General features: G+C 40.0%; 1 protein-coding gene across 1 annotated transcript in view; it reads right to left on the bottom strand.

Moving 5' to 3' along the window:
* The window catches only part of LOC119729086, a 195,881-nt gene that overhangs the window by 154,191 nt on the left and 22,601 nt on the right, over positions 1-19,089 (bottom strand). The window contains 10 exon segments of the mRNA XM_038201595.1: positions 1,157-1,337; positions 2,287-2,453; positions 3,141-3,304; positions 4,646-4,716; positions 5,742-5,884; positions 8,808-8,960; positions 10,285-10,467; positions 11,951-12,096; positions 12,966-13,168; positions 15,107-15,240. Of these exon segments, the coding sequence (XP_038057523.1) occupies positions 1,157-1,337; positions 2,287-2,453; positions 3,141-3,304; positions 4,646-4,716; positions 5,742-5,884; positions 8,808-8,960; positions 10,285-10,467; positions 11,951-12,096; positions 12,966-13,168; positions 15,107-15,240 (1,545 nt within the window).

Raw genomic sequence — 19,089 nt, forward strand, 5'->3', positions numbered from 1 at the left:
TGCTTTTGCAGTTACTAGGAATAAAGGTCTTTTGAAAGACAACACAACAAATAGATACAAGTAACTAATGAAAAACTAGACAATGCACAAAGCTGATAATAAGCTGTTATTCTGTGCAGCAATGTCGCCAACTGGGTTTGAATAGGTCTCTCTCAGATAACGTCACTTCCTACAGATTGTAACCTGCATCTGCATTTTGGGTGTAAAGTTTGTGTGACGTGCATCGGCTGCGCAGTATTTCAAAGAAATGTCGAGCAACAAGCGCGCGTGTTTAGAACATTTTGCACACTGCGTGCACACGCACCTGATGGTGTTGAATACGCAGTTGTAATTTTCCTACGAAGACGGCGTCCTATGAGAGAGATCTATAAGGAATAAATGTGTGCTTGGCCAGTTTTAATCACTGTGTTTAATACCGGTTTGGGGGCTGGACACTGATAATTACCCGAGCCAAAGGCGAGGGTCATTATAAGCGTCCAGTCTCCAAACTGGTCTTAAAAAATAGTGTTTAATACCAGCAAAGCACATATTTATTCCCATTCATAAATACCTTTTTGGTCAAACAGTCAAAACAAGTAAAAAATTATAAATTTCAAACGATTTTGTTCAACAAGTTTACTTCATGTTTTATTAAACACCGTTTGTGTCTCTCATGAGTAGTCATAAACAACTCCTTATATGGAGATTGGTGTGTGCGTTGCGTGTACTGCTCGCAGAACGCAGCTGTGAATTTAGGACTATGAAATACGGTCTCATTGGTAGTATTGCGCATGCCTACGTGAGGACTGTGAACGTTCAACCAATAAAAGGTACAAAGGGACCCGATTTCATAGGAGTCAAAATTTCATGTGACACTGGAAAAGTGTTTAAGACTAGCCAGCCGGTGTTTAATCAACAATTTAAGACCAGCCACATGACGGGCTCTCGACCAATAGGAATGGGTAAACTGTCTTAGGTATTTATGAACTCAATTTTAATCACTGTTTCTAGAGAACATGTAATCACTTAATTCCAAGGTATATCACATGTAAATTTCTACATGCAATATAGGGTCATATTCACTTCTGCCTTGACGGAACAACAGTGTAAAGGGGTTTGCTGAAGGACAGCAAGGTTAAAATGTGCAAATGTTGGTGATACAGAATGAAATACGCACCTTTGTTCCTGCTGAAATCTCCAGATCTACACCTTGATCCTCATAATATCCAGCCGAGTCAGTCGGGTAGAAACCTCCTGATGCACACTCCCCTGAGCCAGGTTCTCGGTATTTCCTAGGAAATCTCTCGTGGGCCTTAGGTCCAAACAGTTTCATGACAAGAGCTTGAGACTTTTGGTATCTGAAGAGAAAAACCAAACATCTTGACTCTGTCTGGCAGCAGGCTTTCTCACAAGAGCCAAGCTATGGCAATATGGGCGGTTCCAAATACAGCGCACCACCAAGAGCTTGCAACAGAGAGTTCATTTTTCACAGTGCATTGTGGCAGATGGTCGATAAATTCGCAGCGCGGGATACTTTTCCGGTCAGTAGTTTCGTAAGCGTATGATTCAAGGATCTGTCCGATCTTTTCTTTTCTTTTTATCAAGATGGTGTTTTTGAATTATAGGCGGCAGAATGCTATTCTCTGATCTTAATCATATTACCTCGAGTTGTCTACTGACATTCGTTCAAATCGTGGCAAGTCGGCCATGTTTTGTCGACCGTAAACTTGAAAAATGGACTCTCCGTGGCAAAGTCTAGGTGGTGCTCTGTTTATGAACACGCCTGAATTCCTTTACGCTAATTGAAGACATCTACACCACCGAACGCCTTAGTAAAGCCCATGTACAAATGCCATACAGTGAATGCATTTAAACTTCACGTGATGTACAGAAAAAAACATGTCTTGAATATGTTTGTGTGACAGGAATGCATCCAATCATAGGCACATTCAGGAATTTGTAGTCAAGTCCTCATAATCACAAGCCATCCACTCTCAAATCAAGTCACAAGCTACTCAAATAAACTGTTTACTGAAGACACTATTTATCTGACTCGTTAGTGACATCCAATTGTCCTGTGATTGATAAGACTACAACCCAGTACATATGGCGTAACATCGCGGTGAGCGTATTATGTTGAATGAATGATCTGGGCCTAATTTAGTGGAGCCAGTAAGCAGAAAATATTGCTCAGCAAACTTCTTGTTCAGCAAACTCAACCAAGAAGCAGTTAAAAGAAATATTCATCACGTTCACTTTGGTGCTTAGTAATGTTGAGAGCTGAGTAGTCTGTCCACACACACTCACCCTTCCTTCAGAGTCTGATAGGCTTCTTTGACAGCATCAACAGTACTGAACACAAGGTCATACAGCTCAAAGAATGGTTGTAGGAGATCCACGATGGGCTGAATGGGTTCCATCAAATCTTGGAAGATGGACTCAATCTCATCTTGGACTCGCCTCCTCAATGTGCGCTATAGTGGTGAGAGAAAAACATAATGTGAAACAGCAGACTGAAATGACAGAGATTGGATCGGCCAGGAAGACAATTGTGGAGCTTGTGTAAACTGTTTGAAATTTGAGTTCCAACCAAGTCAAGAGATCTTAGTTGTTTGTGTCCTTCAGCTGGACACCTTGCTACAATTGTATCTCTTCATCACTCAGGAACAAACTGTTGCTCTTGTGGCAGAACTGATCGTCGTGACCTTAGTTTTGACCACACATAAAGTATGGTTGTTGAATAATCCAACATAAACAATTACACTTCCTTGTTTGTAGAATTGAAGCAACTTTTAAAATACTATGGAATTTGGTGAAAAAAATTGAGTATTGATCATCTGACATATTAATTAATGGTAGATAAAATACATAACAATTTGGGATGCAAATTGGATGACCATTGTAGCAAATTGTTTGTTTTGGCAGAACTTGTTACATCAGCATGTGACCGGACTAATAAAAAAAAACAAGGATTTTTCAGTTAGCAATATGCGAGTTTTTTATGATTTACTTTCGTGTTTCAAATTTTGCATTTGATATGTTTTCTAATTTCAAATATTAAAAATGTCCAAATTTAACTCTCTTGGCAAAAAAGGAATATTGCTCTTGCCGAGAAGTAAATTATTCTTCTTTTCATGCATCCTGAGAGTTACTACCCTCACCGAATCTACTGCTCCCCCTGTCAGCTTCTTGACGGAATCTGAGGAACCCACAATCTCATCCACCCAAACTCTAAGATCTCGTCTGATGTTGCCGAGATGTTCCTTTAATTCTTTCAGCATCTCACCGATGACCTTGGGCAGATCAAACCAGTAGGGTCTCTGACCTGGCAAGCAGATGGAATGCATGGGATGATTATGGTCCTTGCTTGTGCCTCAGGCTTAACAAAAATACTAACGTTTATATCTGACCATGCTCCCACAGAATAAGTCTCAAGGTAGAAAGGGTGCTTACTCTGCAGTTGCAATGGGGACTTTGGAATCATTTTGCTGGGTTGGGTAACATTTGTTACTGACACCAGTGGCACACCAAGTAGTGACTTAGGGGAGGTCTTGGGGGGAAAGGATGTTTTTTATCTGATGCTAGGGGCGCCGTTCATGATGCGTACTGTCAATGGCCACGTTTTAGCTCCAGTTTCTGACATTTTCTATTGTGAAATTTACAGCAAGAGTTTAATACTGGCTAAGGCTTTCTTTTCTTTCTCTCTTTTTTTTTCTTGGGGGGGGAAGGGAGAATTGAAGCTTCTGACCCACCACCCACATCATCTATAATCTTCTCACAGCCTTTACAACCATCTTAAATGCAAACAATAAGAACATACCGTAAATGGGTACCCAGCCCCTTAAGGGGAATGAGTATAATGATTGGGTGCAACTGTATGGAAGTCATTGGTATGGGGGATCTGCCTCGTGGGGGTTCAGGGGCGGATCCGGGTTTGGATCAAGAGGGGGAGGGGGTTTAGCTGACAAGAGGAGAGGTTAAGCTGCCAAAAGCTGATTATAGCAGGCATTTGAAGTGTTTTTGTGTACGATTTTCTTATTTTTTGTGCCCCCCCCCCATGAAGATCATCCATTGCTTTTCAATTTCTTTTTTTTTTGGTGGTGTTGTGGGTTTCCCGTTGTTTTGTCATATGTGGAGTGCTGTGGCCTCGTGGTTAAGGGCATTGAATTTGTGGTCTGCGGGTAATTCTGCGGGTTGTGGGTTCGAGTCCAGCCTGGGGTTATGGTGCGTGTGCCCTTGGGCAAGGCACTTTGTCACTCATTGCTTCTCCCCACCCAGGAGTAAATGGGTACCTGTGAGGGCAGACATGGTTATGTGATTGAAATAGCTTGCTTGCACCTAACAGGCAGCATCGAGCTGTATACTCCCAGGGAGCTGAGATGGTATTTGGAATGTTTAATTGGCCCAATGATCAGGGGTAATAATAATACTGTAAGCGCTGTGATTTAGTTTACTAATAAGAGCGTTCTTAAATGCCGGTTATTATTATATACACAAAACAAGTATATATATTGAGTATATAAATTGAAGTCTGAAAACACTGTCAGGGATTTCTGTGCAATTCAGTGGGTCATCCAAGGAACCATTTCTAATCCAATTCATCACAGTTCTGCCAAAGAATTTAACAATCAAAATAATGTAATAATTCAGTAAAAGAGTGCCTCACCTTCCTTGAAAAAGTTGGCTTTCTCCACCTCTTTCTTGGCATTGATGATTTCAGTAATTGCAGTCTTGATGCTATGAAATAAGGAAGAACATTCAAAATTGGATGATCTGCCTATAATTATAGATATCAATAAAGATGCCTGTTCATTCAATAGTGGGAATGTGGGAGAATAAACCTTTGTACTGATGACATCACACTTTGTTTATGTATGGGCTTTCCTATGGGGATATGAAACCGTCGTCCCCACCAGGCTCCCATAGAAAAGCACACGTGTGAACGAAGTGTGACGTCATCAGTACAGAGGCTTATTTTGCAGCTACACCTTGTGATGTGACCAACTCTGTATACAGTGGAACACCTTTATAACAAGGTCCTTGGGACTTTACAAATGACCTTGTTATAACAGGTGCCTTGTATTATCAGTATGGAAAACTAAGAAAAACAGAGGCTTGGGACCTAACATTTTGCTTGTTATGAGCGGGATGTTGTATTAACAGTGCTCTGCTTGTGAGGGTTCGACTGTATACCCAGGGTCAGCACGTTCCTGGTACACATGACCCTTGCTCACTAAATGCACGGATGTTGTTTATTGAAAGTGACGTACCCAAAATGCTTTGCAATACCTGCTTTTTCCTGCATACAATTTTGTGAAAGGTGTTAGCGGTCACTAGCAAGTGAACAGCAGTACGTCAGCCGACCAGCGTTGGAGAAAACTGGCTTTTTTTTTCAAAAACGGCTTGCAAACTCTTTGCTGCAAAAACTCTTTGCAATTGATTACACACCTGTGAAGGGGTACAAGCCTGCTAGACTGATTCTCCGACCTTACAATTCCTCAAAGTCTATAAATTCTCTGTTTCATTTTAAGAGGGGTCAGGAAACCAGACTACAAGAACATAAATGGTTTTCTTGGTTTTTCCAGCATCTACAAGCCCAAAATGTGCAACAAGTCATTTTAACAATATTTGCTATGACATACTAATCCTCCAAATCCATTTATTTCTGAAAATTGGAGCAAAAGCAAATGTTGAACATTCCCTTTAATATTATTTAACATCTTTCATCCCTGCAAACTCATTTATAAAGTCTGCAAACTTACTTGAGGACTCCTTTAAAGATGTCTCCGATGGTTTTCAGTGGTGACTTGAGTAGATTTGCAATGGCATCTCCAATTGTGGTAATAGACTTCCAGATCTGCTCTGCTGCCCAGGGCAAGGTGACTGTGATTGCTTCATTGACGGCCTGGACAGATATAAATCCATGTCAAGATCCATTACCTCAACTCCTTACATTGCATTAACCAGTTCACGCCGGGATTATTTTGACAAGAACGGAACGAGGCGCGGGATTACTTTTCACTCAACCTCAAGCCAGGCGCATAGCTGCCAACTTTTCAAAATCCCAATTAGTAATCAACCTGCGCGGTCATTTTCAACTGCTCATATTATCAAAAGTGTATGTACTAGCCTTACCACCATCGAGTACAGGTACATGGTTTACATGTACACGTTCATGTGCATACCCTTCTTGTTGTGAATAATAATGTACTGTAGGCCAAAAGATATTTAAAAAAAAATAATAATAATAATAATAATAATTTTTTTTTTTTTTTAATAATTCTTTTTAAAATTAATTTTGTTTTACTGTCTGTATTTGTTTGTTGAAGTCAAATAAATAATAACAATAATAACATGTGCGCATATTTTTTATGAGATGCATGCTATCGATGTTGAGTTTCGAGTTTGTATCATGTTTTTACACACAATGATTTAGGGCCACCGTATCCCGCCAACATACCTTGCAAATGCATGCTGATTTATCTTTTCTGGACGTTGTGATAAACTCAAACTCTTATTACCAATCCTTCCAACCATACTTTAATCAAATTCCATGATTAAAATCTCGCACTGATGGGTCTCATCCCGGCAATAAGCGACCGAATGTGCTCACGATCGTCACTGAAAAGTACTCACATACAGTACACACAACCACACATCCACGAGATGCACACAAATGACACACCATTGAACAATATTTTTAGTCTGGTCCTCAAGTACTCCACTGCGCACATGTCTATCAGGTGCTTGACCGCATTGCTTATTAGACTTGTCACCGGTCCATCCATTATCGCAACATTTAGCCAGAAGTTTTCGGTCATAAACGCCACTTTACAAGTATTTTTTGTTTTCGTTAGGTAGAAAATGGGAAATTCGTAATGTTTTAGTGGCAAATCGTATTTTCGTAATTTAACAAACAATTCGTAGTAATTACGAAAAATTCGTAATAGTTGGCAGCTATGCAGGCGGGTTGAAGCCATCACACCCTCGGGCAGCACACTCATATTTCTGACCTCGCAGTGCGGCCTCGGGTCACTGACAGATACTTCCGGCTTCGCTCCCACGTGTTATCTGTCATCCGTTCCGATTACCGCAAAACTTTTGCGTGTATTCACAGCCTCCGGCGCAACTGGTTAACAAGTGAAATTGATCCTTCATATACCAACAAATACAATCTCTTTTAATAGTAAAAAGACCAGACCAATTTTGGAGCTTCTAGATACTCCTTTAGATGCAGTTGAAGTCCTTTGATAAGAGATGCACATGTATCAATGATTTTCCCACAATGTCCTGGCTAAATATTGCCCTGAATACACAACATAATATTGTTTGCTATCAATGTGACAAGTAGTTGGTTTGCTTTGTAACTTCACGACTTACATTTCTTGTCTTATCAGATCAAATAATCCAAACTTTACGTCAATTGTTCATCAATGTGTGTAACAGGACCTTAATTGTTTCTTTAAAATACTATGTAGCACATCTGTGTTTATATAACTGACATACAGATCCTTGTCATTTGATTGGTGGAACTCACATCACGTGGCATTCGTTATTGCTCCCATTCATGCCGCGGCTCAAAAAGTACTTTCCGCCCATGGGGAATGGGAAATACTATTCAACAGTTAGGATCATGATGCGGTATTTGTGTGCAAATGCATGCTGGTGTGCGCGTATTGTTCCAAAGAGCCAACACTACAGCGTTGGGTTAAAACATTTTTGTGAAGGGGGGGTTTTGGAAGAGAGAAATAAATTTTCCTCCAGTTTCGTATTGAAAAAAGTTCAAATATATCAAATGACAAGGATCTATACGTCAGTTATATAAAACAAATATTGAGTGGCTTTAAATTGTGAAATGGGAGGAATATTATCGCTCGGTAAAATGTGGACTTTTCCAGTTCACTCGGCTTCGCCTCGTGAAATGGAAAAGTCCAGATTTTACCTTGCAATAATATTCCTCCCATTCCACGCTGAACCACTCAATATTTGTATAATCATATACCATTCAGCCTTTTGCCTTGTGGCAAATTGAATGCAAATGTACTACATTATTCTACATTCCACTTGCGTTCTTGGAATGACTTCAAGCAAACTCAGACACAGAAAAGATGAAACGCTGTAGACAGTGGTTATCGTATTACACATCTGTGCAGCAGGAACAGCACGATTCAAGTTCGCTTCAAGTTAATATTAGTAATCCCGTGAGCGCAAGTGGAACACGGAATAATGTAGTGCCTCTGTGCCCCACATTCCACGCGGCCGAAGGCCGAGTGGTACCTGGGACACAGACGCACTACATTTTGCCATGTTCCATGACCGCGAGTGGGACAACGAAATTATCTTCAAGCAAACTTGACGCACAGTAAAGATGGAACACGCATGCTGTACAGGAACCTTCAGCGGGTATCTTATTACATGTGCGTGGTGTACAGAATGGCGCGCGCATCTTAGAAAAGCGCAATACCCGGAGTGCGGGATGGACCGTGGCCGTGCTATATGGTTTTTACATAGCACGGCTTGTTGCCATGGATCGACCAATCAGGATCAAGGATTCAAGTCTACTTGAAGATAATTATTATTATCTGGGCTTACATGTAGGTCAAGTCCACACAATCCATCAAAAGTCCATCACAAGTCATCAAGCCCGCAGTCAAGCTATTTCACTGAATGGTGGCCAAGGCATTCCTTTGTCATTGTTCCTCCCCTGTCACTTGTTATCTTACTTGTGAATGACTTGTAATTTGGTTTGTGATCGGCGTTTGATATGACTTGAGACATGACTTGCGAGGGACTTTGTGATGGACACGACCACAACTTTTCATAATGACCTGGTAGAATTCCATGACATCTGTCTTGATATCACTGAATAACTGAGTAGCCTTGTTGACCACATTAATGACACCTCTGAAGGACGGTGGTAGCTGATCAGGATCAAACTGAGACAGTCTGGACACAGCCTTGGTAGCCACAGATCTCACGTTCTATGTACAGAACATAAATCATTCAAAACGTTACAAGACAATCCTCATAAGCAGTGTAAGCCAATTAATACACCTATTTTTATTATTTTATTCAGATGAAACCAACAACACACAAATATAAGAAAACAAAGAGCAGTTGATTTTGTCTGGTATAGCCCAGAAAGCCAATTGCAGAGGCTTATTTCCATTGAGATCCCACCTGTTTAAGACTGGCATTTCAGAGTTCTGCCAAACCAAACTTTTCGCAAGATTTCCGAATAATTTAGAAATTAAGTATAAGAACTCTTTGAAGATGAAACAGGTTGGAGCTTCTTAGTGAATCGACTGTTGCAGCTCTTCAGACTGATTCCTCAGATAAGTCAATGGAAAATCTATTTTGGCCAACCGACGAGTACATGTAGCTCCTAATGCTATTCGGTTAGACACAACTCCGGATGCCAATCTGAAACAGGTGTAAGGACCCATGCAATTAAAGGTAGTGTCCACCATTTGTAACTTGTGCATTATGTTGGTTTGAAGCAACAAAAGTGCTCAAAATCTAAAGACGGGTGCTGAACAACAAACCTGATGAAGTTTTAGCTCGGTGAATGCTGTATATTCTGAGAAAATATTCTAGGATCTCGATTTCAAATCAAAAGTTGCTGAGTCATGTTTTGAATTGGGCCTGAATTCAGCGTCCAAGACACGTTCTCACTGAGCCGATTACAGCTACGCGATGGCATGCACGAATTAAAGCAGTGTCGTCGTGTCAAGGCTTGCGCGCGCTTCGCCGAATAGAAAAATGAACTACTAACGGAAATTTCCAATGATGCGTCTTTATTGTTGGAAAACGACAGCTTGCCAGAAAGAAAAATTTCACAGGGAGTTTAGTCCCATTACCATCTTTAAACCAAGTATGCTTTTCAACAATTTTTACATCAGTTACTTTTTGGATAGCTGCAAATGATGGACTGTACCTTTAATCTACAGCTGCCTAGTAAAATTACATGCTTAGCCAATGAGCTGAGAACCTGTCACAAGTAAATATATGACTATGACACGTTATGTCATATCAGGGCTCTATTTCAGGCTTAGCGGATTGATATGCTAAGCAAGAAATAGCTGACAATCCATAATATGCACTCAACTTTGCGTGGCATTTTGGTTGGTAATACTTTTTTTCTGCAAGGCAAATAATTTATGTGTTTAGCAGCCCCACTAAACTGTCTTAGAATGCTATGAAACAAAAGCTGGAATTCTGAACTGCTTTTTTTCACAAAATATGTTTTAAGGGTAATACACTGTTATACAGCCTGCCAACTATGTCTTACATGTACATGCTTACAGTAATGTTACTGGGGATGTTCTCCAGAGCTTGAACAAAGTCGTCAAATAGCTGAGAGATGCTTATGTCACCGTTGAAGAGACCAACAACAATGTCCACTGCCCTGCGGATGTTTCCAATTACTTGCCCAACGATGAGATCGTATGCTTTGACAAAGTCACTGATGCGCTCCACGCCAAACTCCTGATTGAAACAATACATAGCATCAGATGACATTATGGCCAAACATATAACGCATTTATTTATTTTGTTTATTAAGAAAGCAATTCACATGTGAACATTTATGCGACCAAATCTTAATTGCGTCTTATCGCCCATTGATTTGACTGTATTTATAAAAGCGTGCAACAGTCGTGTTACGGAAAAAACGGACAACTAGACTCATGTTCTTGTTATACCTGGTCTTATATAATGGTCTTGTTATACATTGTACTTGTCACCTTCTTAAATTTTTATCATTCATTACATTAATCAATAGGTCCTTCATATGCCATTTTTTCCTTAACACGTATCTTTTGCTTGATTAGTTTTGTTCTTAGGTTTAATGCTAATGTGCTTGTATTTATATTATTTTATCATTAATAATATTAGTGTACAATATGTAATTTTTAAAGGTTTTTCATATTTGTAATTAGGTTTTTGTTTTTTGTTTTTGTTAATGATTGTTAAGCGCCTTGATTGTCATTTTGAAGGATTTGGCGCTCTATAAGAATATTTTTGTTATTTTATTATTATTATTATGTTTGTGGACAAAACACAGGGCTGTTTCGGTAACTTTTTGTGACAAGTGGACATTTAAGTTTTACAGCGTGTGTCAATAAAAACGCAGGATTCAAAGCGATTTTTTTTCTGAGAAAATTATGCTACTGGTGTGCCTAATTTGATAAGGATTTGATTGTCCATAATTTCATCTTTGACAAGATTTTTGTTTGGTGGAATTTGGACTTTTGGTTCAAAAGTTATGACAAGTTTTGTGAAGCCCTTCTGAAGCGGGTTGGTCTGATTCAATGACCTTAACACAACGACCAGTTATGTACAATGTAGGTATGCATTGAAGACAATTAAACCAGAACAAAACTTTCTTTGAAACAACTGATGATAAGTATCACTTAAATTTAATAACTGGACTATCATCGTTTCAAAGCATCATGAATTATTGACTAATAACATTGATTGTGGACTAAAGGATTATGTAAGCCTAATCCTGCCACACATGTCCTTCTTTGTGATCCACAAATACTTTCACCTGTACTGAATTCAAACCTTTCATTAGGTATGTGTGATTTCACAAATCAGACCAGCTTGGAATTTATAACCCTTCTTCAATGTACTCTATCTCTGGACAGGATTGTCCAAATGAGATGGGACAAAAAGCATAGTGAAGAGAAGGAAAGGTACTTTGAAAAGAGGGTTAACATTATGATGAATAGGGGTGGTTTATATTCTTAATATTTTTGTTTATAATCCTGCGTTTTTATTGACACACGCTGTAGGTATAGGTAATGCTATCATACATGTAAATGAGATTTGGAGGTTTGAATGGTGAAGTCAGCAAAATAAGTAAGTTGCACTATGTCCAATCACAAACTTAACCACCATGAATGTTGCCAATCCATCTAAAATATGTGAAAACGTGACACAAAAGATACGACAAAGCTAAATGTACCTGCAGTATGTTGAGGTTATAATCAATGAAGCCATTGAAGCAGAATCGGGCCCGGGCAATGTCCAATGAAAACCCAACAAGCCCAACGACAACTGTGGCATAAGCCTCGTCTAATAGATCCACACGCAGGTGACCACTCAATGGAGCTGTCAGAACCAAAAAAAATGTCAAGTGTTCATTTGTTTTGTACAAGGCTTATCTTTTTGTAAAGCACAATTGACATCATACCTCTGTAATTATGTCACTCACATGTCAAATAACACATTTTAGTGACTTGTGACCAACTGTAGCGTCCATCATTTGTAATTTGTGCATTATGTTGGTTTGAAGCAACAAACGTGCTCAAAATCTAAAGAAGGGTGCTGAACGATTAACCTGACGAAGTTTCAGCTCACTGAATGCTGTATATTCCGCGAAAACAATATTCTAGGATCTCGGTTTTAAATCAAAAGTTGCTGAGTCGTGTTTTGAATTGCGCTCGAAATCAGCATCCAGAACATGTTCATTGCAGCGACGGGATGTTACGCACTTAACTGATGAATTATAGCAACCACGCGCGAACGTGCATCGTTTCAACGCTTGCGCGCACTTCGCCGAATTAAATCAAACTACAAGAAATCTCCAAAAATGCATCTTTTGTAAATGGTCTTCTTTCATTGTTTTCTTCAAAATGACAGCTTGCCAAAAAGAATAAATTCACAGGGAGTTTAGTGCCATTACTATCTTGAAACCAAGTATGTTTTTCAACAATAATTACGTCAGTTACTTTTTGGATAGCTGCAAATGATGGACTCCGCTTTAAGAATGGGTTAAGGGTCAATAATTAGCCGAGCGCTCAGGAATTATTATGTTTCTGTTTAAGTACAACTCTAGTATGTACCTTTTCTGTAATTACACGCTGTCCCACAATTCCTTTTTCTTAATAAAACATTAGGTTACAAAATTCTATGCCCCCCTTTCACAAATTAACACCAAAAGAATGTGAAAAATGTTTGAAAAAGTCTGAAATACGTACAAATCTTCAAGTCAAGTTCATTCCTAATGGTCAAGCCAAACTCAGCCCCGGTCTTTGTGCTGCCAATGAGCTTTTTCCAGTGGATGGAGGGACTGGCCAACTTGAATTCAATTCCTTCCCAGAATCCTCGCCTCACGCGATGTCTAGAGGGCACACTCACTGCAGTGGTTGCTACGTCTTGGGAGGAGTTGACGGCAGAATATCTAAAAATGGAAATAACAATGGTATTTACAAATATCAGATAATTATATAATATTGGATGGCTTGGAGGTGGATACAAGAATAAATTGCACGAGCTATAACAATATTACACAAGTCGAAGACGAGTGCAATATTGTCTTAGCGAGTGCAATAAATTATAACACCCACGTAGATCCTTGTCATTTGATTGGAGGATTATAGGTCATGTGGCATTCATAAATCAAACCACTGCAGGGCCTACGTCATAGACCGAGCATTTTTGGTTCCATTCTCGGTGCATTTTCGTCCCATCCCTTTTGATCTATTGCACGCTAGATCACATCATGCGTTTTTTACAGCAGTACAAAACGCCCTCCATTGACAAGGCACTACCATTCGAGCATAATGGCAGATGTTCCAAACAATTTTGTGTTGCTTATAAACGACAACGATATTGTGGAATTAATTCATGCCTCTGACACTACAAATACAAAGAAACAAATTAAATTTGCTGTTCGCCGACTAGAATCTTATGCGAAGTATGCTGGTACTTCTTTGGAAGTAGTAGAAGCTTTAATACGGCCATGCAGAACTTGACCAGTTTGTATAGCGATTTTATGGCGGTCTAAGAAGAAGAGAATAGAATTTTATTGTCATTTGTATATAAAAAACATACATTGAAATTCATTATGGCGTTGCGAGCTGTTAAAAAAAAATATATATATAAATACATACATACATAAATCAATGAGTAAAATGTGTTAATAACGACTTATTACTGATAAAACACCTTATACAATTACTATTTAAAAAATGCATTGATACTCAAAACCGAATAAATTAATACTAAAACGTTAAAACTATATTAACACTTGTTCATTTACTAGACGTACTGCACTGGGATAAAAACTGTTGAGAGTGCGATTGGAATTAGCCCGGATTGTTCTGTAACGTTTGCCTGTTCTCATCAGCTCAAATAAATAACTAGCAGGATGGAATTCGTCATGAATGATTGACCTAGATTTCTTCAGTACACGGGACGCATCCAATTTGTCTAATACCGGAAGCTCACAACCGATTATTGCACTGGCAGTATTAACTACACGATTGAGACGTCTCCGGTCATCCACCGTGGTGTTGCCGTACCAGACAGCGATTGAGAGTGTCAAAACACTCTCAACCACTACCCGATAAAACTTCACCAACAGACCTTGGCTGACACGGAAACTCCTCAATCTCCTAAGAAAGAACAGACGTTGCTGGGCTTTTCTAACAATGACGTCCACATGAGTCACCCATTTCAGAATATTGGATATATGTACACCCAAAAAATTGAAAGAGTCAACAATTTCCACTTCAGATCCATTGATACTCAAAGGCTGAATGACAGAGGGATTTCTTCTAAAGTCAACGATTAATTCCCTGGTCTTGTTAACGTTAACGTTAAGGAGAGACGACAGAGCGTTGTATGCAAAGAAGTCCATGCAAGCAATCCGTTATGGGCTATCGCCACTTTCTCTCAACAAAGGATTTGGACATAACAAAAACTGATACTTTTAATAAAGAGAGCAACAGGGTCTGCAAGACCATGATGGTTAAGCTGAAGCCAGAGGGAGCTGTAAGTGGAGAAGATATGCAAAGATCTTAGATTCACTGGACATAACAACTCCTGACGGCCTTCATATTAATATCATGATCTATCTTCCAAATACAGGCAGAGAAAATCTCCGCAATATGAAGGCTTCTGACTTTGTTCTTCATGGTGATGAACAAAACCTCCGTTACATTGTTCATCGTGATACACTGACCAAATCCAGACATGAAAACGAATATGAAGGCTTCAGAGGCCATATGTATGAGATACCAGGGTATCTCAGTTGTTGGCACCGCCTGAAAGAAATCCTTCATGTTCACAGAGTTTTATTGTTCAAATGTGGGCATAACAGTATTCCTATACTCACTCTTCTGGGGTGACAAACTTGGAGATATTTTGGTCACCGCCCATCGGGTGATTCTTGTAAAGCAAGGATGCCTCATATCTGACATGCTCATTCTCATCTTCATCTAAGGCTGACTTCAGCAGAATCCCCGCTGCCTGTGAAGATAGGACCAGGAGACAATTTCTTTGCGCTACTTGAACACAGAAACTCACTATAAAGCACAGCATTATTCATTAAGCCAACAAACAGGTCATCACCTGAAAGGTCATACTTTAACTTGTTCTTTGCCCAGCCCATAATTGGCCAAGCAATATTTTCTGTTCAAGAACCCCATAGAATTGGGCCCAGGTAATAGTTAGGCAGATATGTGAAAAAAATCGGGTATTTTTACATACAAGCATGACTTTCGGCACAGTTCAGGACTATGGTATAGGTAATGTTTCGAGAAGTGGAGCCACTCTGAAAACATCCTCTGTCGCCAGTGGCTGTCATTTTGGAAAATGGCCGCCAAATACCTTATTTGGCGTAAGGACCTACTATAGTGCATTTCAATTTAGGGAAGGCTAAAGAGTGCAAGAGAATCTCACTGTCATCCAGATATGTTTATTGAGGAATCGGGGGCATTTTAATTGTAAAAATGGCCTTTATTGCAAAATTGGTGGGAAACATGGCTTCCATTTTCAAAATGGCCGCCACAGAAGACAAAGGATGTTTTCAGAGTGGCTCCACTTCTCAAAACATTACCTAGACCATAGTCCTGAACTGTGCCAAATTTAATGCTTGTACGTAAAAATGCCCAATTCCCTGTCATTTTGGCTGATATCTGCCTAACTATGACTCAGACTACCTATTAAATTTATAGGAATGTCTAGTGCAGCCAAGTAAGGAGAAGAGAGAGAGACACACACACTGCTCATGACAAATAACCCTAACCACCTCACATCAAAAATCCACTCCAAATTTTAACAGTATTCTGGTGTTTTCAAGAAAATCTGACCGACCTTATTTCTCAAAGACTGGATGTCCCAATTTTGTTGTGCATGAAATTGAGTGTGATTACAATACGCCTGCAGGCTTCATGTAACAGATTCTGAGTGGTATACCAACTAAAATTACAACGTAAGTATACACAAACCTGACACAATTGACTTAGAATATAAAGGTGCACTTTCTTCTGGCCATTGCCAAGTTTTGTGTTTCATATTATTTACTAGACTTACATGTACTTCAAAGGTCTGGGTCACAGAAAATTCACATTATGACAAACGTTTACAGACATGACAGAGGAAATGTTGAAAACCCTGTTTGTTTACATCTGGCCTGGCAGTGGCTTTTTGCCTTGCCCCTTCATATTTCCAGTAGCGAATATAGCCATCAAATTTCGAGCCAAATTGTCAACATTAGACAAATTCAATGTTGGGTTTTGCCGTTCACCGACATATCTGCTAGTCTGAGTATCACCCGTTATCCACGGAGCCAAGTCTCCTGTATAACGTCTGATATGTCAAAGCATGCAGATTTATGCGATCTCACGCCTGAGCCAATCAGAGTCGACTTTACTAAATCGTGACGTCATTTCACTCCCAAATCAGAACTAATACTGTGATTGGTCAATTCGAATGCAGTGTTTTGTAATGCAACAACAGCCGGGCGCATGTCGCGTAGCATAATACAGAGCGCGTGACCACGGCCTTTGTTGCTGTGTCTGGGGGATTTTTTTTAATCCATGTCTATGACGCGACAACGGGTGAATGACCGAAGACCCGATATAGAAGCGCCCACCGATTGGTCAAAATCTAGAGGTCAAGATGCAGTTGTCTTGCATAATTAATCAGCGAATTTGCTCACATGTAATAGACCATGGCGTACACCGTGGTCTGTACATAGACTACATATCTCCATCACCCCGATGCAAATTCCTTGTTATTAACAACATCAGATTGGCGCTGCATAAAATGCATCTAGTTTTAGACTTGGCGATCCTAGCACACACACATTTCAAGCACCTTTCCAAAAAGACACCAGAGTGACTGGAATGAAGACTAGCATGGCAATGGCTTGATGTTTGATGATCAAAATTTTGAATCCAAAAATTCATTTGCACGTTAAAAACTCAGAAAAATGTAAGTTTTTAATGTAAAGCAGTGCGAGCATTTATATTTCACTTTTCAATGATCTTTTCATCTAGAAGTGTGCAATCTGGGCCAAAGTGTCCCAAGAACACATTGCAAAAGTTGGCCCCCTGAGTAACTATTCTGGATATATAATGTTAGGTTAGACATAAAAGGGTATACAGTGAAACGCCACTATAAGGAACATCGCAGGATCCACAGAAATTGTTCGTAATAGCGATCGTCCGGTAAAGCGATTTTAAGCTGCTGGTGCTCCGGTACTCACTTTCAACAAATAGCACCCTTCAGAACTTCACCCTGCACGCCTGGGCGACTGAAAGACGACTTTGAACATGTGCCAACTATTGAATTATGTAATTACACAGTTTTTTAGCTTACTACCTACAGCAATGGCAGGCCTCGAAATAGCACTAGCCCGGCGTACAAATTCTAGCGAAAAATGCTCCGGGCTACCTAAATTTGGTTCCTTGGTTGCCCAATGAGCTAGTGAAAAATTCAGTATTAAACCTACCAGTTAAAATTTTGATCAAACTATATAATGCTTTCGGTGATAATTTTTTGTATACGGGCTAGTAAAACTCTAAACGGGCTAGTAAAATATCCAGTTAACTAGCCCAGTGGGCTAGCCAGGAAAAAAAGTTAGTGCAAGGCCTGCAGTTGTGGCTTTTCCTTTCTATTCCTTGGGGAAATAATAGCCACTTGTCACTCTTATGTTAACAACTTTCAACAACAATGTCCGGTACATTTTGTACACAAAAATCGGGAGCCAAGGATGATGTTCAGCATTGCCGAATGTTCACTATCCGCTCCGTTCACAAGAACCCCCTCACCAGCAAAGAGAGTACAGTTGGGGGTGACCGACCGATGCCATCTTACCTGACTGCAATTTTGCCACGACGCGCGGCCGTACCACTGCCATACCACTGCGTGTACATCCCTGGTGTACGTGCGTCACACACAAGGAACGGTGTGCGTCAACCAGCTCAATGTCCCCCCCCCCATGAGACGTCGTTGCTAGGTAAAAGCAGGCGCGGATCCAGGGGTGGGCCGCGGGGGCACGTGCCCCCCGTCAAATTGAGTCCACAAAAAAATAAAATGAACAAAACAGGTGGGAAAAGAGGGGGAGGAGAGAGAAAAGGAGGGAAGGAGGAGGGCAACCTTGTAACAAAAGTACCGGCGCCGATATTAAACATCAGCGGCCTGCAAACATTGTGTACTGGCCGTATGACACAGTACTGGGAACTCGAGAAGCTTCGAAATAAACTGCGATCCCAGCCACCGTACGTACTCCATACGTAACCCTGCATAGTATATCGGTTTATGAAATGCGATTCATTATGAGCGTATGTACCTGTACGAAAAACACGCTCGTGTCTGAGCGCGACATATACGTTGTACGCTGCTCTTTGGACCACACTATTAGTAAAGAGGTGTGTTTTCGTAAGAACAATTTGCCAGCATTTCTTCCACGCGCTTTTCAAGGAGTCCAAAACATGTCAGTTTCCGTAGAAAATTTCCGTAGAAAATCTTATCTTATTGATAAACTGAAAATTTAAACTTGATACAAAACATTAGAAAGCATGCAAAAGTTTACAAACTAAGTCTATACAATTCCGTTTCAAAAATAAAATGCACGAAAACAATTATGCAGACGAAAATGGTTATCAAGTGAAAAACAGAAGAAACTTAAAAGGCTTGTTAAAGCAAGAGTATATAAACCAATGAAAAAAATGCTTATTTAATTTAAAACATTTTGCTCAAATAACTCAGGGAAAGAGGGGCCAGGAATCGTCTCAGATTGCACCACAGAGCATCCAATTATCAAAAAAATTTCCGGGGCCCTTAAGCGGGCCCCCGACCCCACGCCGAAAG

The sequence above is a fragment of the Patiria miniata genome, unplaced genomic scaffold, assembly GCF_015706575.1.
Source record: "Patiria miniata isolate m_02_andy unplaced genomic scaffold, ASM1570657v1 HiC_scaffold_1, whole genome shotgun sequence".
NCBI classification, from domain to species: Eukaryota; Metazoa; Echinodermata; class Asteroidea; order Valvatida; family Asterinidae; genus Patiria; species Patiria miniata.